Genomic DNA, 23,665 nt, shown 5'->3' with positions numbered 1-23,665 from the left:
GGTCAAGAGTCATCAGCTCAGGTATTTAAATATGGCCTTGAGCCATTTACAGACTGCAAGACTGCAAGACAGTATAATAGCATTTTACTGTTGAACTGTAAAACAGATCAGTAAGCAACTTGAGTAGAATATAGAGCCCATTGTTTGTATTAATTCTGAATAAAGTAGAATTGATTTTAATGCATAAAACACATATTTAACTTGGTCTTCCAAGCAGAAGCAGGCCTATGTTTAGTATTGTTTAGCCGACGTGACCATATCAGTCATGCATCCTCCTCTGTCCTCAAACATCAAAACAGCATTAGTTTGGTCAATAGCTGGACAGTTGGCGTGCGGTTCAATAGACTATTGACCTGAGAGCACTTTCTGATTTGATTGAGAAGTAGTAACTCCCCTTCAAAGGCTCATGCATTCAGATCTATTGCTCTCTGCTATGCACAATGTTTTTCCAATTATGTTCAGGATATTTCTCTTTGGTTTGATGACACTTTCTGCAGCAGGATGGGCCTTGCAATTAGGAAGTGGCCACGGCTAAGCCCTTTTGTTTTGGTGTTTGCTGGAGCAGTCACTGGAGTAAACAAACAAGTCACTCGGATTGTGATTAAAAGATCATCTACACAACTCCAAATCCTTAGTCTGTTGATAATGGCCAATATGCTAAAACGCTGGGTGCCTCAGGATCATTAGTGAAGGCCTGTCAGCAACTCACTGATATCACCGAAGGCAAAGCCAACACATAAGAAGGATTTCTCTAATGAATCCCATTCTTTAGTTGTGGAAAGTTTGCACACACCTATAGACGTTTCATCTTGCTTTTGCTTGCTGCTGTTTTGCTGACAGGTTTCTTGATAACAGTACTGATTTGGGCCTCCCTTTGAAACGGACGTGGCGCTAATTAACAATGTTTATAAATGTGGGAATATGCAGGTGCTTGTTGGGAATATAACCTGCTCCAAATCTGGCTGTCACTGATGTGGAAATAAAAAAAAACAGCCAACGCTTGCTGTATAAATGAGTCATAGGCAGCGATATGGTTGAAGCAATTCAGGCAATAAGACTCCCGTTAGGCATCGTGCTTTTTGATTGATTTTGGTCGGTATCCCATTCTGCAATTTGCGCGATTTTCCCACGGTATCGGCCCTTATTGCCCGGATTGCTAGCTTTACCCAAGGACGAAAGCACGTTTCCAGCACGTTCAAATAGTCATCTCAAACCAGCTTCATAAGAGTAATCGCTACACTGAGCTGAGTTTGGACAGAACACTGCCCCCTCATGGCGGACACCGCGACTGGAAATGAGCAGACCTGTATACCCTGTTCTGACTTCTCCGGATCTCATTCTCTAGAAGATGGCGGACTGCGTTTCACTGTTGGATGAGGAGCTCTCTTCCTTTGTCTTCAATTACCTGACAGAAAACTCCGCGAGCCAGGTAAAAAAACGCTCGTGTTCTGCATGCGCAGGTTCGCGGCTTTTAAACCCCGGGATGTGTTTTAAAAACGTTGTTTCTGGTAGCGCTGCACAGTGTCATCTTTGCACCTATGCAGTGACAGCGTTCCAGCACCGCGCAGCCGGCGTCTCCAAACCCTGACGTCTGTGCTTCACGTGGACTTGGAGGAAACGCTTGAACGGGAAAAAGTATTTCATTATTAAGTTATTGCGAAAATAGTGCATAGCAGTACATTTTCTGAGATAATTGAAAAGATCGTTTAGAAAGCCTCAAAGACTTGATAAACGTTGTAGTAAAACTTAGAAATAAGTTTACTAGTTAGCCAAAAAATATATGAATTGCCCGGCGAGTCAGACACGTGGCTGCCAGCCTCGTGAACTTGTCAAGTGGCCAGATCGGGTCTCATTTTATTCTTGCAATGCGTGATCTGTGTGGTGGGCACTTAATAGGCAGTAAACTGAAAGGAAACTACAATTTATGGCTACGGCTTATGTTCTCGCAGAAGGTATTCACGTAGCCGGTATTGCACCTAATGTTAAACGGGTCGCTCTGCTCGCTGGCAACTAGTTTACTGTGTGTAACAGATGGATTTAGAAACGACACGTCCGATTTACGTGTTGGATTATGCTTGTGTAGATTAGGCAGAGACTCCCCCCCCCCCCTTTCACCGTAGCTCATCGGTATAACGAACAATGATGATTTATATGTGAAGTTGAATAACTTTGAAGATGTTCGCGGTCTGAGTGCATTAGCAGATATGCTTATTGTTTGCATGGGAAATGCGTGGCTATATGGCTAGCTAATTGTACATAATTGCGTAACCGGCACATTTGTGTTTGCATAACTGGGAAAAAAAAGAGTTGGAGAACAAAAACGAGACGTCGAGGTGGTATCGATCTCGTCTTCGCTTATTTTCTCTCCGCATCCTGGATTATAAGTAGAACGTTTTAGACGCATCATTTCACGAGCGATTCTTTCGTACCGATGCAAGATGAAAAATGCATTTGTAGTCAAAGTAGAGATTTGATTAAATATGCGGTCTGTTAAAAAATACTGTGAATAGAAATGCTTAATGGACATTACAGGTGTTTATATTCACGTCAGTTGCACCCCTGAAGTGAAGCGCTGCGTGTGCGTCGACTGTTAACACAAGTGAATGAATTAAATGTTGGCAGGAAAGTACTCGGGCTGGAATTCTAAATGATAAAGTTATAAAAACCCGCTAGCTAAGATAGCATACGTGTCCAATAACGAATGAAAGTCGCTGTAGCAGTTTAAGCGACGCACACTTCCCCACTGCATCGCGTTCCCTTAAATGCATCAGCTGCCCATAAAAATGTTCCGTCGTCCTCGTCTGATGTCCGTGCGTCAGCGCGAGTATTCCGCTCCCAACGCGAGCGCGCTCGGTCGGGGTTGTTGGCCTGAGCCTCGCGCCTCGGCGATGTAATAGTACTCCGTCCCCGTCCTCGTGACCCGTGAGTTCTAGAACAGCGAAGGTGCTGCAGTCATGTGCTCGTTGCGCGTAGTGGAACGTAACCGGTGACGCGCGCGCACGACAGTCACGCCCCCTCCTCCTCCTCCTCCTCCTCCTCCTCCTCCTCCTCCGGGCTGCGTGCGACTGGCGCTGCGCAAAGTGGAGCAGCTTAAATCACGACCACTCACGCGGCCGTGATCTGTAAGGACGGTGCCGGTACTCACGTGTCTTCGCAGACTCCTTTAACCTAAATGATCCACCGCCCAACGGAACCATTCATTCTGACTAACCCCAGCCTCATCTAGACTGTGATCTGAACAAACCAACCCCACTCCACAATAATACTGACCCTATAAGCAACAAATAAATAAATACATCAAACATAAAATAAAATGGACATACGTACGTGCGTATTTCGTACTTGAGACGCAGGGGCGCTGACTAAATAAGAGCAGAGAACCTTAGGGGGAAAAATATAGGTCTACATTACACTGCACCAGATCTCAGGCCGACGGGCTTACTAGACGGAGAGTTGTCGTGATGTGCAGCACTGCAGTGCGATGTGTTCTGCTTCCGTGATACAGGCTGAGTCACCTGTCTTGACAGAGTAAAAGCAAATGTATTTACACCTTGATATGTTTCAACCTACTTGGCTCGCAGTAACTGCTGTTCCTCTGCACAGTGCCACTAATAATTTTATGCTAATTCGTTGCCATAAATATGATGAGCTGGCGTTTACGGAGGGTTGAGACAGTGGTCTCTGTCTGCGTGTTTATATAAGAATTTCCATATTCCATCACTATCCACCCCAGACATTTAGCTGGACAAATCTAATCTGCTTCAACAGAATTATGAAAAATGTTCTTGGTTAAGATGCTGTCATCAGTATCATGTCAGGGAGCTGATTCATATCTATCACTTTCATTTGAATTTTTTCAAAGGAATTCAATATCTTTGTGTGTATTAATTTGTAATGCCGGAGACGGAGTGCCTGCAGGCCACTCACAAAGGGACAGTATTTTTGCGCTTTTATTTGGAGGTTCTGGGTTGCGGTGCAGCTCATGGAACTTTGCATGTACCTGATGCTTTAGACGGAGTGAGATTTTGATGGCCTCCGCCCCGATTGCTGTGCCGCACGCACTCATGCACCGGTTGCCCATCTGCGTTGGACGGGAGCAGAGTAAAGGCTGGGGCAGGCTGCTTCCTCCGCCAGCAACCCACGGGTCTGCCACGCGGCTTTGAGACGCACCCCTGCGGATGTTTGTGGATGCACTGTCACGGATCACTGTCCATCTCTGACTCTGTGCGGGAGTGTGGATTGGGGAGGCGAGGGGGTTCAGCTATCAATAATTGATACCGACTAATCCGTCATCAGCTGATTGCACAACTGGCATCAAAGGTTAACCTTTGCTTTGAGTCCCCAGGCGTGAGTCCCCATAGGAGTCAGAAACTTCCCCTTTTGTTTGTCGTAAGCCACCCTTCACTGATTCTTAGAGCTGGTCTGAATATGTTTATGCCTTTTGGTCTGTATTTTTGCATTGTTAAGCTTATATTGCATTGCTTTTTCTGAAATGATTTAATTCTATAGGCCACTCTAGTGAATGAATGATGTATTAATCCGTGTGAGAAGCTGTTAAGGCTACAGCCTTTAGCATATTCATTTAGCTTGCTATTGCTAGCGAGGTGACCTGACTTTGGGTTGCACCACCAGGAATATGTCTCATACTCTGCAAGTGGTCAGCTGCAGAATACGGCTTCTACAGTGTTAATAAGGTTGTAATTCAGCAGTGATGTGCAATAGCCTTGTTGATTTATAATTGCTTTTGCAATATTGTGAAGTTCTATTGGAGTTGAAGTTTTCTGGGCGTTGTGTGTGTAACATAATGGACTGATGTTGTTTTTTTTTTGTTGTTGTTTTTTTTTGTTTGTTTTTTTTTTAATACGTGCAGGGATAATTTTTATTTATTTCCATGAATGTCAATGAATAATTTTAATATACCCATTGGTATGCACTGGTAAACCCAACTGAACCTGCAAGGACCTGCCTGAGGTTAGTCAGACAGGCGAGATCATTATTTGTCCTGGTCATCATTTGCAAGACCAGTCAGGCTCTGGGGCAGCAAATTTGCAATCTAAACAAGGTCGCAGGTGCATTGGATCTCGGCAATAAGCTTCACCACCTGCAGATTTTGTGAAATACACGCACACAGTACGTTTTGTGTAGAATCTGGTCCGTCTCTAAAGTCATTATATCAGGGTTGGGGGGAGGAAAGGCTGCGTTGAAAGCCAAATCTCATCATCCATGTTTTTGCATTTGGATCCCAGTCGTCTTTTGAGTCCTCTCAGAAGACAACCGAATGTTTGTAAATCACTGATTAAGGCTCGTGAGCCAAATCTCCCAATCCTGGTCTATACCGCAAGTCTGGTCTGGGGTGGCCAGCCAGCCAAGTCTGTCTCTTGCTGTAATTGGACATATTTTAAGAAAATTGCACCCTGGTTATAGTGAAACAGTCTTACATAATACCATGTAAAACAAAGGGTGGCAGCCGCAGAAATGTGAGTCCACAGCACTGTTCTTAATTATCATCTACTTAAACCGGGAGGTCAGCACCCGCACGAGTCACAGTAAATGCTCATGACTACAGTTAACCAGAGCATGTACCGACTATTTCAGTTAAGAGATCGGCCTTTGTTTGGACAGACGTTTCCGGACAACGTGTGGCCATGTAAGTCACTGTTGTGAAGGAGTTAATGATGGGAGGAGCTTCTGCTCATTTGGGGTTGGTGTAACAGCTCACTTGGGGTTGGTGTCACATTGCCATGGTGATGTGACATCAGGGAGAACAAGCTCGGTCCGGCAAAGGCTCACATGGAACAAAAGGAACCTGCAACACTCTTAATTGCAAAGCAAGTTTGGGTAGGTGCGTTAGCCATAGCCTTGTTGCTACGGGCTTGTACACTGCTGAGCGCATTTCGATTACAGTGCTTGTCATGCACAGTGAAATTTGATGGGATGCTTTTAAGGGGATAATGGCATATAAACCTTTGCTTAAAACCTGGTTACGTTTTGGCTGCAGATCCTTTTGCTGATGTTTTATGTAGGAGTTGTTGACATGGCATATGGCCATATGTTGTGAAGAATATCAGAAACGTATCGCGATCCAAACAAATACTAGCTCTGCAATGATGTGAACCCCACTTCAGTCCATCACTGATTCAGGGTTCTCCTGAATAACTCCTCTAAAGTATCTTCAGACAAAAATAGAACATGGATGTTGGATGCATCCAACAGCTACACCTCATTCCTACAACAGTATAGCTGAGACCCACTTGGCGCATATTGACGGCCTTCTAATGCCAGACTTTCATGTTCTCTGTTTGTCGTTCTACAGTTCATCCATGATTTCCTATCACACTAGGATGAGCACAAGTCTGTATCTTTTATGGCACAGCAAGCCGAGCCATTATTTTCTGTGTGAAGCACGGTGCCATTGTTATATTGCACACCATTTAGTTCCAGCTCACTGCTAACTTTTCAGGGAGTGTTTCGAGCAAGATCACATGACGGATTATGAGAAAAAGATCGGGAGACCCATGGGAATAGGGCAGGAACGTGAGGCAGACGAACGTTGCCGCGGGCTATGGGGATGTAGTGAATGCAGCTCTGATGTTTATGGAAATGGCAGCGCTCACGAGGGCACAGGGTGCTGCTCACACCTCCCGGGAAACTTTCCATCCACGGCAAAGAAATCGAAGGACAGCCGAGCGGGCCACTCCCACAGGGATGGAGCAGCACGGTGTTCCTCCGCATGGTGTTCAGCTCAGGCGAAACAGCTTAGCCAGCGAGGCCTTACAGCGAGGCACCCTTCTCTCACTAGCTGTCCTCTGAACTCCTGACTCACTGGCCCTCAGCCAGTGAGTTAAAAAAAAAACCTGTTAAATTCCATAATGGTCATTGAGGAGGCCTGGCAGGACAGGTCAGTCCCGCTGCAGGACAGGTCAGTCCCACTGCAGGACAGATCAGGTGAACAGGGCCCCTCTCTTTCCATGCCTTGGTGCCTGTGGCCTAATTGAGCAGTGCACTTTTGGCTTGGGCATGCTTAGCAGCGCTAGCGTGACCGCGCCTCTGGATTTTGTCACTTTCCTAGCCAGCTTGGACTGGCTGTGCTCACATGGCCTGCTCTCAGAGAGATGAAGCCTGCACATGCAGAAACACGAGGGCTGTCCTGTCAGTTCTGACGTTGCTCCGCCGGCTTTCTCGCCGGCTTTCTCCCTTGCCCACTTTTCACCCGCCCCAAGGTCACGTTTGTGCCGTGGCCGAAACGCCTCCCGTTATGACCCCCTCGCGCATCTGAGAGCTTTTCTCTGGTCTCTGACCTCCTGACCCGGCTTTAGAAACGCAAGGGTCCCATGGTCATGTTGGACTCTGATCTGTTTTTCTAACGTCTAAAGCGCAAGTTTCCAGAAATGTGACTCGGAGGTTTTGAAACCGTGACATGTAACCTTCGCCAGTACAGGCCGGCATATTAAATCAGCAAACACCTAGTTTGGTATTTCTCTACAAAGCAAACATGTCTGTGGTGTGGTAGTAAGGACTGTTGTGACAAGTCTGGAAATACCACGTTGGTAGAGAAACATTCCACACCTAGAGACATGGCTATAGGGCACTAGAAATGAGAGCGGGCGATTTTGCAACACTCCCATGATTAGGATCATTGAGAAACGCGTAACACGCTGTGACACGGTATTGCCTTATCTACGTCCCGGAGACCCCGGACGAGGCACGGTGGCGAACGCACAAGGACGGGTTCCGTGCGGACGTTTCTGAGCAGCTCTCAGTCCTCCATGGCACGTTCCGCGTCCTCGTTCCGGTGCTTAGGAGGGCCCTCGGATTTTCTTTTTTCCCTGCCGTAGCGCGGCGGCCCGCGGCCTAGACCAGCGTCTCTCCGGACCGGCAGAGCAAGTGAAACCCTCCGGGATCTGTTTTCAGTCGATGCTTTCTGCCACTAGGCAGAATTCTAGCGATCACAAGTTCCGGCCTCACTTTTATTCCTTGTCAAAGGCTTGAATTCTGCGCACTCTACAAAAAGCCCCCCCTCCACCCTCCCACTCCATTAGTCCTTTCATGTGCTCTCAGTACTCCGTGTGCTTTTCAGCGGCTCTCTGATGCAGCCAGTCTGCGCCTGACCCTGTTTCTAGCCTGACTCTTCCTCGAAGAGAGCAGCAGCAATCTCATTGGCTTTCATTAGCATTTTCCCTGCATACATTTGAATATTTGTGGCTTTCCCACATGGTCACACAAACAGCCTCTTCTGATCATTCACATTAGACTCCGAATTCGCCTCGACAGGGTTTGAAATTGACATGCATTGTTAATAGCCAGAAGCCAGTGGGAATCACAACGCTTTGCAGTAAGGTATTATTTATCTTCCTCATGCAGGCTTTGACGCAGGTATAGTGGAAGTTTCAGGGTTCCGTCTCCTGAGGCGCACACACACAACCTGATGAGGAAGACGACCGGTGGTGGACATTCAGAGAGGGAACCAACCTGCCTCTGATGGCTTATCGATTTCTTTGGATGCGTTTCTCTTGAGGTTATTTCCCAGAAGGAAAACAGTTTGCACCTCAACACACTTTCTTAACATTTGCCTGAAAATTAGTCTTCCGTTTTGAGTCATATTATTTCTAATGGATAAAGTTGTTTACAGTGTTCGCACCCCTCGAGTTTTCTTGACAGCTGCTCCGTCACGCGGACTAGCGAGAGGAGTTCTTAGATCACGTTGAGCTTTTCCATTCGAAGCTGAAATCACTCGTTTATAAACACTTCTCAAGTCTGCCAACATGGTGGGATACAAGAGGCCAGTCACATGGCCCCCGAAAAGCTGCCAGCCAGTGTTATGGTTTCGAATCCCGCCTGCTTAGAAGTCAAGGCATGGTTGGCCTTTTTTGCAGAGAGCATGGCTTTGTTTTGCTGGTGCCACCACAGAACCGGCCGTCGGTGTAGCGACGGCGCGCAGAGTGGAGTGAAAGACTCCTGGGAGGGGGCGTCCCCAGCCAAGGGGTCGTTAAAATGCGAGGGGTGCACTGGAGGGCTCGTCTCACGCCGGTAGCTCAAGGTTGGTGTAAAAGGCACGACCATTAAGAGCAGCACGATCACTGCTGCAGGATGTTCTAGCTCTGCCTGTCTTCACAGAGCAGTTAAGCGCTCAAACAATAGCTCACTCATTAACTGTCAACATCGGCACAACTTCCTGCTTTCATTCTCTCAAACTTGAGGAAATGAATTCCAGACACAACGGTAACGCACGTTTACATAAAAAAAAAGAAAAAAAAAGCGACCGCCCAACTGCCGTAACCTGGGGGGGCCCCCCGGCGCGTCCCTCGTACAGGCAGGCGGACAGACGGGAAACAGCTGTGGGAGGAAACGCGAGGGGATAACAAATGAGTAAGCCACCGCACCGTCCAATAGCAAGCCGGCAACTTGCATAAGTGAGTCCTGCTTTCCCTGGCAAACACGCATTTCCCTGGCAAAATTCGCACCGGCAGTGGCCCTAAAGGTGTAAACTCCCCCTCTTTTCCAGAAATACTTCACCAGCCTCTTTTATGCCGACATGCATCGCTTACTTAACCTCAAAGGAATTCACGAGCAGGGCAGATTCCGCAGGTGTGTTTTTTTTTCAGGCCCACTTCCTCCTGCTACGTAGCAGCTAAGCAGCTGCGATTATTCCCGAGCCGGCAGCCCACCAAAAGTGAGCAATAGACGTGCGTGTCCGTCAGTGGGGGGAGCCTGGGGCAGCCGTTAGTCAAATGGCCCTTTCTGTTGTTTGGAGTTACTTAAACCCCCCCACCGAAAGCCAGTCTCCCTGCTCCCCACCGGGGCAGGCCGGAAAAGCGTTCCGAGGACAGCCAGTGACATGGGAACCTCCGGCTGGGTCTGCTAATCCGAGGGACGTAGACGGATTGCCCTTCCGTGCCTTCCGCTTACCAGCGTCCGGCACCGGCGTCCCGAAAGTCGGGATATGCGCATGGGATTGCGCATATCGGGATATGGACATAGGGAAAACGGTCATGCCGTCACTCAGCGCCCGAGAGCCGCCCCAGGCGTGGGGCCTGCAGTGAACGGGTCACGCGGTGGAGGTCCAGCGCGGACTGGACGCGCCGTCGCCCCTGCGGACGGGGCCCGCCCCCTCTGCGGTCTGGCTCTCTGCAGGCAGCGGGCGTTCGCCAATCAGGAGAGCACTCTACCGCGCGCTCCTCACTGCAGAGAGGGCAGGGCAGGGCAAGGGAGGGGTGTGGGGGGTGGGTGCCCGCGAGATGGAGTGATTGCGCTTCACAGCTGTGTATTATTTAGTGCAGTCCAGGAAAGGCATCTCTCGCTGGAGGGCAGCTGGATCCGGTTCGAACCTGACTGTCAGAGATTTAGCGCAGAGATGAACCGGCAGTGGTTTCGACATTCCTTCGTGGCTTTAACCGGAGGAGACGGATGGAGACGGAAATCATTAGCAGGAATTCTCCAGCCACCTCAGGGTCACTTTTGGCGAAGGCCGCAGTCGTCATTATATGTCTTGTCGGCATTCAGGACAGAACGGCTTGGTGTCTTCTGCCTGATGGTGGATTTTATCGGAAAGGACAGGTGTTTCACAGGCCTTTTAGCTTTGTGTGTTGGATTATAATTTACATACGTCCCCCCCGTATGAAGATGTAACCTGGTGCAGTTGCATTCGACCGCGACGACAGAACAGGGGAATCATTTGTTTGTGGAGAACTCAAAGGAGCCTCCCCCTTTGATCTGACAGCTGTGAAGTTCAAAGGCCCTGCATGTTCAGAGGAGCACGTGCGCTTTTGTAGGAACCGTTCGGGTCCCATCAGAGAGCGGCCGCGCTGACACAATACACTGCCCGTCGCCCCTGACGCTTTCAGTTAGACTGATCCGAGGGAACACTGGTCAGGTTCTACGTCCCCCTCCCTCCATCCGACTCTATCTCGCTTTCGTTCCAAATAAGGCTCCGGGCACACGCGCAAGCCCCGCCTTCACGTGTCCGGACCGCTGTGCAGACCCGCGACGCAGCACTCGGAGCCTCTGCTGCAAGGAACGGCGGCTTTCCGCTGTGTAAACCAGTTTGCCATGCTAATCTCTTCCCGCGGCTCCTAAAGAGGAGCGGCGGGCAAGCGCCAGAGGCGGACGCGTCCGGGTTTCGCGTGGCCGCCGGACGCTTCGGCGGGTCCCTTCTCTCCCGTCGGTTCGTGTGTGAGAGAAATATCCCTGGCGCTAAGCCACGCCGCCTCTTCCTAATTTCACTGTGGCGCTGTTGGAGTCGGCCATGGCAGCGCTTCCTTTTTCGGACAGCAATGTCACAGTGAAGGATCGGCTCGGTAAACAGTCGTCTAATTCCTAACATTTTCTAACCCCAGCGCAAAGCCGGGGGTTTAAGCCTCGAGTGCCGGCGCTCGTTCGGTCGAGCTTCCTTCACACCTGCGTTTTTGAGTAGTAACATGAAACAGTAACGTGAAATGGGCTACCAGCTAAGCCCGGCGCCGGCCGCGGCCTTAAGTTGTTTCATGTGTTTATTTAGCTGCTCGTGTACTTTTGCGTGTGAAGGTGGAGCTATTTGCGTGCATCGTTTTTCTGAAGGCAGATGGCAGTAAACCTGCTGCAGTCAAAATCGTCCACTGCTGACTCCGCTTGCGAGAACATGCCTGGCGCTTGCGCCGGCGTCTTTCTGATGGTCGCGCGAGGCGAGCGGGTGGCGGCGGCGGGATTCGTTCGTCCAGCGGCCAACGCGAACGGAGGTGCGGGCCCCGCCGCGGCTGACGAGAGCCGCGGAAGGAGGGGTGAGCGATGGGCCGCTGGCGTGATGAAGGTGGCCCTCGATGCGTGATGAAGGTGGCCCTCGATGCGTGATGAAGGTGGCCCTCGCGCCGCAGCTGCCTCTCAAGGACATCTCCGTGGCGATCACGCTGGCAGGACACCAGGCGGAGGCTGGTCTCTGGGGCTCGATCCGAGCTGTCATTTGATGATTGCTGCGTTCAGGACGCGCGGGCTGGAGTTGGGGGTGGGGGTTACATGTGCCAGTCTCGCCTGTCAGCTAGCTAATGATGCAGAGCGAGTGGGAGGGCGACATGCACGCGGCGCTCCGGAGTTGCGCGGAAGCAAGGAGAGAAGGCGCATGGTCGTTTCCCACGCACAGATGAGCCGCCAGCATAATTAGGCGTGGAAACCTAGTCCGAATCCGTAGCTCGCGCAGGATGAACCGTGGGTAATTACAGCTCTTGTCTAATAAGTACTGATTTGAGAAAGACATTGGCATCCCCAAAACGGCACTTACGGACGGGGAGAGGGATTAGGCACCGAGGCTGTTGTCGTGGGCGTGATAGGGGGCGTGACGGGGGCCTCGCTTTAGCCAGTGGGCGCAGGGTGGCGTTCTGGGGTGAGTTATGGCTCCTACCATCTGTCAATAGAGCAGACCTTGACAGTCATAAGAAGGAAGTGCTCAGGATGTGGGAACGGCATGCCATGACCTCCCAATACTCTCCAAAGATGGCTCCTGCTGAATAATTTATAGCACCCCAGGCCTTTACGCTCACTGCTGTTTGAGTATTGTGTGTGTGTGTGTGTGTTGGCATGTACTCTGTTCCCCTGCTATCAACTATATGTTTGCATATCGGGAGGATACTAATATGGACCTTTGTGTTCCGGGCTCAGAAATCACTGACGCTGATAAACCTCCGTGAACCTCCGTCCGCGCTGATACGCCATAGGCAAAGTCCCCGACAGCACGGGCGCGTCACAGCAACAAGGCGAAAGCAAGCGCAGCGAACGAGTGAATCCTCGCCAGCTGGGCACGGTCAGCGTAGCACTTCCGGCTTTCCGTACACACGTCCCAAAGTCCGAGCACGGCAGCGCCACTGTCGTTGTCCTCGCTAAGGGCGTCCGAGGAACGGATGTTTCCTAATAAAAAGTGCGTGCTCAAGGATAATGGTCCCAGCGCTAAACTGGCCAGCTCAGATGGCAGATGTAGATTGCACTTCCTGCACCGAACGCAAGCTCAGGGATGGAGCTCGGGGATGGGTGTCCGCCCCGGTCAAGGAGGTGGTCATGGAGGTGGGGGGATGTTAAGCGCTTGCCTGGGGGGTTTGCGTGAGCTTCTCTCTCAACCGCATCAGTGAGCACATGATGACTGTCAGGATAAAGAAGTGCAATGTGTAGTCCCAGTTACACAGAGAAATGAAACTGGCCCAGAATATAAATACTTTATGAAGCCAATATTTCAGGTAGTTCATTGCGCGTCACAGCCGCAGTTCTGGTTCGACAATCAACCGTCAATCCTTTTTCTCTTTTTCTTTTCTTCCCCTAACTTTTTAATTCCTTTAAGTGCTCACTCTGGGTGGTCTCCATCTATTTCAGTAACACGGTTCCCATAGCATTAGAGGTGTGTGAATGCTACTCAGGTTTCCGCTGGCTTCCCCGTTGTCATGGCGTTGACTCGGAGGCGGTGGAAGGGAGCTGTCGAACGGCCACAGCAGAGCAGTCCAAGATGAAGCATTCCATTTTTGCTCCACATCGGAGACTAAAAGGAGTGTTAAAAAAAGGAGAAGGTGATGTGTCTGTAGGATTCCCGAGCAGAGAATCTGGGCCATGTTGGCATAAGAGGCCTTATGGGACGAGGAACACTTTCTTAGCATCGCAGTTACCTCCCCGAGGAGGGCCTGGCACACGGCCCCGCCCCTCTCCGCCAGCCCCGCCCCTCCCCGCCAGCCCCGCCCCTACTCCACTGTGGCGAGGACGAGCAGGCGTGTTCGTGCGGCCAGGCAGTCAACTGTTTAAGAGCAGGGTGGCACAACTTCCATTGGCTTACAGCCGTAGAAACCACACGTCCCGTCCCGCCCCCCGATCCCTATCGGTCGGTTTTAAAGGCAAATTAAATCAGATTTCTTTGCTTTTCCTCTCCTTTGCTTCCTCCTCCTCGGTCACGTGTGTGAGGGGTTGGCCAAGGACACGGGCGCGAGCGCTCTCCGGCTCCGTTCCCTCCCGCCGAGACTTCGGGGGCAAAAATACCAACGCCACCAGAAACGCCGAACGTGGCCGCCAGCCCGAGCAAGCCGCGCTGCTCCGCATCACAAGATCAGCCGGCCTTACGGTGGCAAAAGAGCGCACGAGGCACTTTCTGGAGTGCTTGCGCTGCACCCGTCTGCCTCGTGCGGGAAGGGACAGAGCCACAGCCGGGCGAAGCTCGAGCGCCTTGGAGATCCTTGCTCCATCATCTCCCCACGCCCAATCAAAATACCACGACCCCGCCGTTCCCCAAGTTACCACAGGAAGGCGGCGCTGTCAGCTTTATTAAAAGTTTAACAGCATAACGATGTTTGCACGTTTCTTTTGTATCAGAGCTCTTGCTTTAATAATCCTTTACTGAACCCGAAGTCGAGCTATGCGCAGCATGCATCGAAAAGGATCCGTGCCGCATACAGTTGAGATGTAATTACGTTACGCTCCTTTGTCTGTGCTCTTAATCTTTATTGACTCACTCTGTAAATCTGTCACCGGGCTCGGCGTGAGGTGACAGTCACTCAGCAACGGGCGGGAGCGTTTCTATAGCCGCGCGCACAAAACCTCGCCAAAAGGGTGTCGGACAATGAAACGCGTCAGAACGATCCGGCAACTCAAGGGTGCGCCTTGCAGGAGGCCGTACGCTTCACGCTACGCTACAGACGAGCTACCCGGACCGAACGGCGTCCCAAAAAATGCCCCTCAAGCCCATAATCAAAGCCAATTACCAGTTTCTTTTCCCTTGGTTCTCCATTATTCTCTGCTGGCATTCAATAGTTTGGAGCCACAGATAAGCAGGTCACTCCTGTATTTTTCACACGGCTCCTCAGACTCGAGCGCACTCTTGGTGAACTCCGCAAGAGGGCGCGAGCCTAATGATTCACACATCATCTAATTAAATAATCACTCTCACAAATGGGAAATGTTTACTTAAAAATTATTATTATTTTTAAAAAAAGCTTAGCCATAGATCAGCACGCGTTACATTAAGGGTGCAGAGGACTTTCACAGTGAGACAGTAGTGCATCCCTGATGCTGATTCAGGAACCCACGTCATGAGTGCACAGCACCACACAGCCACAGCTGAACTCCACCTATACAGCGAAATGGGGCAAAGCGCTGAATATACCTGAGCGTCATTAGATACACAGCACACTTCGTTTAGGAAATAAATACTCCTCTGAGGTGGCATCTGAATTGTTTACGTATCCGTCGAACAGAGCGTGGACCACAGCCGTCGCGCGGCGTTCATAGCCGAGGCTTTGTCTCGGCGCCTTCGGTTAGTTAGCAGTTTTTCGTAGTTACCGAGGGCTCAAGGAGCAGATCTAAACGAACCGAAACTCGCCGTCGCCCTGCTGTTCCGGCGTTTATTATTAATGGGTCTCGCTCGAGGATGAGATGACATTAATCCGATCCTGCCCCAGAACAGACGGAGAAGCGCAGCGGAGTGCGCCGGGGCAGCCGAGGCCAGACGCCGCTTCTCCAGTGCCGCACCCGATCTCAAGGCCGCGCCGAGGGCCGGGAGCCGTCCTTCCGGCCCGCGAGTCCATCCCGCGCCGGACCTCTTGATGTTTGCGCTGGAACGTCCTGACCTTTCCGGCGAGGAGGCGGGGTGCCGGAATCCGCGGGACAGGCACATCCGATCCTCAGCCTCGCGCCGAGAAGCCAGGGCAGGTGGAAAGCCAAATGCCACACGCTGCTATCTGATGCCCCAGGCTCAGGACAGCAAGGAATTTAAGATCTTTGCTGTTGTTTGGGTTTTTTTTTTTCAGTTAATTGTTTTATAAGAATGTTATGAGGATTAGACCATTTGAGGTAGCGAGTACAAAATTACATAAAAATATAAATAATAAAAATGTCATCAATGACTAAATTAATTTAAATAACAGACACCTCACTAGAGGCCCATATTGCCTCCAGGAAAGCACTAGTGCATGTAAAGGAACACGATGTGTCTTGGTGGGCTGCCATGAGTGGAATTAATAATAATTTGTCAAAACGAGTCATTTTCTCTCTTGGAACGAATGTGGCTTTGAACCTGCATGGTTGGGTAGGCCGAGTATAAGTGCTGTTTGATCAGACTTACCAGGCTGCTCGACAAATACGTTGGATGTTCAGGAGCCGCCACAGCATTTGCTGCGCCACCGGCAAATACGAGAGATTCCGACCCGAGTGCCAGCCGCCTCCGTTGTGCCCTCTGAGCACTCGGCACGCCTTCCGTGTTTACAGTATTTTGTCTTGTAGTGGACAAGATATAAACTGCAATTTTATGCCTATTCATGCTTGCGCTTCAAGTAGATTTTAAAACGAAAAGACATTAAAGAGATGGAATCGGTTTGTCGGCGTTTACATAACGAGCAGCAGAAGCTCTAGGTGCTGAACGGGACCTTTTAATGACCTTTGACCTAGTACCACACTAATGAATTTGAAAGAACCGATGCGAGATCAGTGGTTTAACCAGCGTATCCGTCTGGGCGCTCCGCTCAGAGCAATGAATTGTGCAGATTGCTCCGAGGCGGCGGCTTTAAGAAGCAATTAGCCTCGCACCGCCAGCAGGGTCACTGACCGAGCGTGCGCCTTTTGACCTAGTGAGGCCAAAGTGGGACACAGCCGCTGGTAGTAATATGGCCCAATTCCCAGTAATGCAGCCACTCCGCTGTAACCTCCAGCCCCTTTTGGTCTTTGATCTTAGTGCTCGATTGAAGCAGAAACTATACCTTTACGACCGATCCCTCTATCTAGGCAGGGAAATGAAACGGAAGAAGTTGTTTAAATACTCCTAATGATTGCGGTGTGTATATTAAAAACGCATCAGTAAACCTTTAAATTGAATCAAACGGTAGCCCGTGTTTTGTCCAAAAATATTGACATAATATTGTTGAGCAGCGCGAGTGACGTGATTCATCACAACACCCACGGAACGCCCGGGGAACGCTCATCTGGCGCGTCTGAGACACTCAGCAAAAAAGGCTGCGATTTGCAGGAGGGCTTATTTGCACCTGCCAGCTGTGTGTGATGTATCCGTATCGCAAAGGCCAGTATCGCAAGGGCCGCTAACAAGCAATCTACCGCACCCTACCTGACAGCCGAACACAGTGACAGAATGACAGCGATTGTAGAGTTGCCAACATCCCTGCCATTCTGAACAAGGTTACGCTCCCTTTATATAACGCAGGGAGTAGAAAATGTCAGTGCCAAATTGGCGCGTCGGCGCCGAAGGAGAAGGAGTGTCTCGGTAGAATCCTGGCTTTGTGGCGGAAGGTATCCCAGATAACGGGGCTGAGAAACTGCGCGGCTAGTTTGCATTTCTTGTCCGAACACCCCTGCATCTTTACGCTCTCCGCAGCACTGACTCGAGGACGAGGCCTTGGCAGATGGCGTGGCCTTCTGTTTGAGCGTTAGGGACGCAGGGTGAGTCATCGCTCTGCTCCGGAGCTCCACCAGAAAAGCCAGAGAACCGCCACCACACGGGCCGCCCGCGATCCTCCCCGAGGCCGACTCAGGAATATTGCTCGGGCCGGCGGTGAGGGTCAGGAATGACGTTACGGGGCATGGATATGTATTTGGGGGAAAGGTTAAGCAGGACTGAGGTTTCCACACCGAGCTCACGAGGGCTTTGTGTGACGACTCTTGGCAGAGGTTTCAGAGGTTTTCACAAGTTGTTCTTTCATAGGTCATTTATTAGGGGCACTGCAACTTTATGGCCTATCCTGTAATATGAAACGCATTCTCTGAAATGTCAGTACACGGTCAGCGCAAGTGAATATGCACTACAGCCAAGAATTTTAGCACACGCTCGTTTGGTCTCAGCGAGCGTGTGATTCATTCTTGAAATTTAGTGAATAATTACTAAAACACGCAGGAAGTGTCAAAAGAAAAAGGTTTTGTGTCCGGGACGCGCTTGTGTTGACAGAAGTTCTGTTTCCAGGCATTGGCATGTGGCGTGTTTTAAAACTGGCACTTCTAAATGACCACTGCCACTTTGTTTCCGTGCGCAGCTAGAACAGCTGTGTCCGAGCGCCGCCCTTTCAACCTTTATCCCAGCAGAAGGTCAGCTTGGCGCTTTGGGTTGACTCTTGGGTTTCAAAACAAAGCCCGTTCTCTCAGAACACCCTCAAAATAGAAACTGGACGGGTCTGCGCTTCCTTGGCTCCTCTTAAGTGGCTGAACGAGAGATTTAAGGGGGGATGACGAGAGAAGTAAGAGTCTGCGCGTCCGCTTTCCTGACGCCGCGTCTCCCGGTCGTGCCAATTCTCCCTGTTGCAGCGTCCTCCGGCACAGGACTGCTGCGCCCGGTCACCAGCAACCAGACCTCTCCGCTCCGCCACACTGTAGCGTTCCCAAAAGGGAGAGCTAAATTCAAACCTCGGGACCTCTGCAGCGCTGTGGGGTTTTTTTTTTCCCATATTTAGACAGCTTCTAACATTCTGTTTTAATAGGCTAAGAAGGAAAGTTCCCCTCTTCCCGATGTTCCGTCCTAGGCGGAGGCCCATGAGAAAGAGAGCCCTGCTCTCCCTTTTGACACCGAATGCAGGCCGGTGCCCCCCGCTGGCGGAACGAACACGCGGCCACCGTATGTTGTAAGAGGCTCGTAATGCCCGAGTAACCCGCGGCCCGCGGGGACCTGGGCGGATTAGCCAGGCTTTTGCTGCAGAACTTCGGTCTTGACTGGCCCCTTGTGGTGGCCTTCAACCAAGGAAGCGGCTGCTGGCGTTCCCAAACCAAACGTGTCCTCGTGACCCACAAAAACCGGCTAATTGAAAGTTCCCGCTCTAGTCTCATTCGCGCGTGTACTTGGCAGGCCGGAAGCACCGTCCCAGCGAAGCCCCTGTCGGACGCATCGGTAGTGTACGTTTTTCCCTTCTCCCTAGTCGAGGATGCCGGAATACAGCACGGCGGCCCCATCTTAAGGACTCCCTCAGGAGTCTCCCTCAGGAGCTGTTCGCCCCCACCGCAGCGAGGACCCGGGCCCTCCGTCCCGTCTCGAACCTCCAAACTCCTCGAATCATTTTATTGCCTTCTTCCGTCATAACGTTGCTCGCAACTTTGAGGCTCGTGGCCAAGGGTGTTCACGTTCATTCAGACGAGAGAAATTTCTACCCGCTTGTGCTGACCTGTTACTGGCACCCCTGACCCTGCCAACAGCACTGCCCCTCCCCCATCCCACCATAGTCGCGACTACAACAAACACAATCTCCTGGGCTTCTCCCAGGTGCCACTGCTCCCTGGTGGCAGCCGCCCACCGTCACCGTTGGAGATCAGCCAACGGCCGGGCACGAGGCTCGGAAACCGGAGACGCGCACCCCTCGCGCCCCCGCTGAAAAGGAGCCGCCAGCGTCTCGGATCGCCTGCTGATCCGTCACCTCCTACATCTCTGAAGTAGCGTGCGAGCCGGCCCTGCTAACGCGCTGGCTGCCGTGTGGTTCGCGGTCAGCGTGCTCACGCGCGAGCTGCCGTTTCCATATTCCGAAGACGCGTGGGTGACCTTCAACATGGCAGCAGTTCAGCACACCATGTATTTAAGAAGCAGATAAGAGTTCCGTTAGCGTTCACGGGTAAGGCGGGGGTGCTAAGCTACAGGCCTGGGCTACAGCTTCATCTAGTCCTTTACATCAGTAGATCACCAGTCAGGTAACGTAAAGTGCAGAAATGAATAAGTAACGGCGACTTGGGAGAGCAGCGGATCGGTTATCGGCCACAGCTCACCGCGTCTGCCAGAAAGAACAGCGCCTCACCGGCGATCGGTTTTCAGAAAACGGCGGAAAAATGAATATTTGCCTTTTCTGCAGAGCTGCTGCCTTCATCTCCTGGTCATAACCAGCTTGTTCCCTGACCAGCTTGCTGGCCAGATGTGCCCCACGGGTGAGACAGCAGCCTGCTGCTTAGATACGTCGAACACGAGAGGGTCTATTAATTAATAACAATTGGCGAGACTCTTTTCTGTTCTTCGAGGTGGTGTTGTCCGTGGGTATCCTTTAATATTAACCCCTCTCACTCAGAATAAAATGTTGATCACCCTGAAAGAGATGTCTGTCTGTCTGTGTGTGTGTGTGTGTGTGTGTGTGTGTGTGTGTGTGTGTGTGTGTGTGTCAGCACTGTCCACAACAACGGGAGCTATCTTTAGATAAGCAGACATAATCCTAAATTAATGAGGCATGAGAGCTGATGTGGGGTGGAGGTGGAGTCGGTGAGGTTGCATGTTGCGCGTGTACGATCGTCCCCTGGGGGATGCCCCACCCCTTGGTGCACGGGGGTTTCGCGGACACGGCGCGTCTCCCTTGGTCCCGCGGCCTGTCCGCCGGCACGCGCCCTCATCGTTTTCCCGCCTCCGGGAGACCCTGGCGGCCACCACGGCTGGGTTATAGATCTCTCATGATTTCCTAACGAATCAGATGTTATCGTTTCGCGACTAACGCGCCGCCGTCCCAGAGCCGACGGATCGAGGTGAGAGCTCGCGGGGGCCGCACGGAGACCGGGGCGGGTCCGGGGGTCCGCACAAACACAGCTGCGGTGTTTCCGTTTCTGAACCAAGGCGGAAAAGACCATCGGGCATTGGACACAGCAGAGATATAATAACTTTGGCTAAGTCCAAATCGAGGTCAGCACGTCTTCGCTGGACTTGTCCACAGACGTTGCAGTGAGTCACTTCAGGGGGGCCGGCGATGATCTCTGCAGGAACCAAATAAACGGTATTTCGGGGGGGGCGTGGAAATCCAGCTACATTTGTGACCTTTCACCTCTCTGTCTTCATCACTCTACCGAACCTTGTTATGTGCTGAAAAAAAAAAATGTCTCAGTCTGTAGTCACATTCCTTTAAAATAATTAGCACCCAGGTGAGGACTAATGTTGCCGCAGACGTTTGACGGCAAGGATGCAGGGATCAGGTTTACATAGAGCAGAGAGGGGCTCAGAGACAGAGCGGTGTAAAAACCGGAGCCAACTTGGTCCGCGTCCAGCTCTTGGCTCGGTCCTCGCTGACCGTTTCCACTTGGGAGTTCGATCAGTAAACAGCACACTGCCTCGTAGCATATCGGCTGTTCAGGCTGACTAGCTGTTCAGAGCAGCTGACTCCATGTGTTGAAGTGAGAAGCAGTCATTAACGGTAGCGTTGTAGACCTGATATCCTTTGCGTACGGATAAACAGATATGAGACTTGGAGGAAGTGAAATTCATAAATGGCGAGATAGTCACTCGGTCTAATTCATTTCTCCTTTAGGGAAGTTTTTCTCTTTTTCTGTCCGAATGTGAAGTCTTGAATAAAGTCTATCAGAAGTCTATTTTTTTAAATAAAAAAAGAACACGGTTTCTAATCGTTTAATGTCACCAGTTTTCCTGCCCGTCTCCGACTCTGTGTCCTTTACGCTGCCTTGATATTCCGGAACACCTGGGAGACACGGATGTATTTTGATGTAGTTTGCTAATTGGACAGCAATTAAGGAAGATTAAAATTGGGCGTTGAGCCACTCTCCGTACACCACCTTGGACATCAGCTGTGACACCGCCATTACCAAGATGCCTTTCAGGGTCAGCCTGCCCCTGACCGTATAGCAGGGGTGTTTTATGGTGAATGTCACAGAGCTGATTTGTGCTGGTAAACACCTGTTCCTCAGTGTAGAGTCAGTAAATTCTTCTCTGGCCCTGATTTAAAGGGCAGAGCGGCCTGCGCGCCAGGGTGAATGGGGGTGAGAGAAAGCCTCAAGGCTAAACACCAGTGAAATGCCCTAATCCCTCCATTATCTCCACAATCCTGAGAATAACGCAGATGAAAAATGGAAGGCGGCAGCCCCGAATTAACGTAGGGATCGGCAGGAAAAAATGTATATAACGCCGGAACTTAAGTGGGATCCACCCGCCGCGTAGCTCCGCCAGATGGATCTCTGCTTGCCGTGCTTAGAAACGCGGTCGTATGTTGTCACCGAGCGTCAGGAAACGTAGGGTAATTTCTCATAATTACACCTTCACAGACGGCTTCAGAGACAGGCGCAATCCGGAGCCTTACAACTTAGGCCTTAGGTAATTTACAACCGTTGGACTCTTGTGAGCATGTTTAATAACAGGCACATTGGTTTGAAAGGCCTGGTCCGGCCCCAGACGCGACCTCGGGGGCGGCGTGGTGGGGTCGGGCTCTGAGGGGTTTATGCATGCTGCAGCCATGCCAGCTGGGTCTCCCTCCGTCAAGCCTCATCCCCTCGCTCTCCGGACACTGAGACAGACAGGATGCCTCTGCTCTGCGCACCTGCCCCAGATCTTCCTTTTAACTGCCCTAATTTCCAGCTGGCACCAGTCAATTCCGACTCCGCTGGCGGGTAGCGGTGGACGGCGCCGTCAGAGGTTTCACTGTGAATAGCGCTCTTCCTCTCTCGGGCCACGCTTTCCTCTTTTTTGGGTGGGGGTGGGGGGGGCTCAGAGTTCAAAAGGTTACGTGGCCAGAGTTCATGACAGCACGGCTTGGACACTCCACACCACGACTCTGCCGCCCACGCGGTCCCGCGGGCTTCTGGGAAGGCCGGCCACCTGAAGGAGAGCCGCTATAGACCACCCCCGGTCCGGGCGGGCCGGCTGGAAGAGCTCTCTGGAGCGACCCGAGAGAGAACCCATTTAGCTGGGAGTAGGCTAGAGGCCTGAATGAGTGGGTGCACTGTGTGTGTGTGTGTGTGTGTGTGTGTGTGTGTGTGTGTGTGCGCGCGCCCATCTGCATTTGGCACGGGCAGCGTTTCTGATGCCGCGCCCGTCACACACAGCTTGTGTAAGAGGCAGTCATGAGACTGAGGATAATGGCTATATATATATAACATACCTCAGATAGCAGCAGGCTCAAAGGGAACAGAGCACCCAGATAAGAGCCTATTAGCTCCCGCGAGAGGGAGATGAATGTAGGCTCCGTACGTCTCGTCAATCACTGCTTTTCTCCCTCGCTCGTGAGTGACAGGAATCCCGAATGCACGAGATCTTTAGAGATTTTGATCACATAGCAATGTTTAATGAGCCAATTGGGGGAGGGGGGTTATGGGTGGAGGCAGGGAACATGGTGGAGATGGAGGGGTCTGGGCCGTAGAGGCAGGGAATAAGAGGATGGACAGATCGACTGAAGGAACTTCGTCAGCCGCCATAATTCCATTAAGGCGCATTTCGAGCATCCAGGTCGATCTCCGCGTCCGCCGTCCGCCGGCCGGGCGGCGACCTTGCAGGCGGTCGGCTGTTGTTCTGCGCTCCGCACCTCTAGTGGCCCGTCCACCCGGGGCAGCGCGAGCATAAACGCCGTCCTCGGGCGTGCAGCCTCCGTTATCTCGACGCGCTTTGACTTTGTGCGCTTGAACGTACACAAGGACCAGAAGCTACATGGTCGCGCCTCCCGCCCTAAACGCTGATGACGAAACAGACGCGGTCGATGTTTTCCCTTTTTGGCCAAGGCGAGAGTTAAAGGTCATTAGGGTCATCAGAGACTCCTTGCATAATTCATTTTTACCGCATTTTTGTCAGCCACCACCCTGCATTCCCGCTTCGTGGAGTCATTGTGTTTCAGAATTAAAACATTTAATCTCATAGAACATTTGAAAGGAGCCTTTGTACTTTCGTATTTACAGACCTGGTCCGCGTGCGAAAGCGCGTATACTGTTACCTCGTGTAAATCACGTGGTCCAACGTGAGCCAAAGAGTAAAGCGTGGTGAGTAACGTGCACGAAGCCGTCTGGGTTA

General features: G+C 51.3%; 1 protein-coding gene across 2 annotated transcripts in view; it reads left to right on the top strand.

Annotated features, from left to right (window-relative positions):
- Positions 1-1,348: 1,348 nt before the first annotated feature.
- Positions 1,349-23,665, top strand: part of ppargc1b (peroxisome proliferator-activated receptor gamma, coactivator 1 beta) — a 32,645-nt gene continuing 10,328 nt past the window's right edge. The window contains exon 1 of one of the 2 annotated variants that reach the window (XM_035532390.1): positions 1,349-1,429. In XM_035532390.1, coding sequence (XP_035388283.1) covers positions 1,349-1,429 — 81 coding nt within the window. Of the gene's footprint in view, positions 1,430-1,566; positions 1,636-23,665 lie in introns of those variants that run through there. The other variant, XM_035532391.1, reaches the window with a different exon arrangement.

This window comes from Electrophorus electricus, chromosome 12, assembly GCF_013358815.1.
Source record: "Electrophorus electricus isolate fEleEle1 chromosome 12, fEleEle1.pri, whole genome shotgun sequence".
In the NCBI taxonomy this organism is placed as follows: Eukaryota; Metazoa; Chordata; class Actinopteri; order Gymnotiformes; family Gymnotidae; genus Electrophorus; species Electrophorus electricus.
This window is presented reverse-complemented; position numbering and strand designations above follow the sequence as displayed.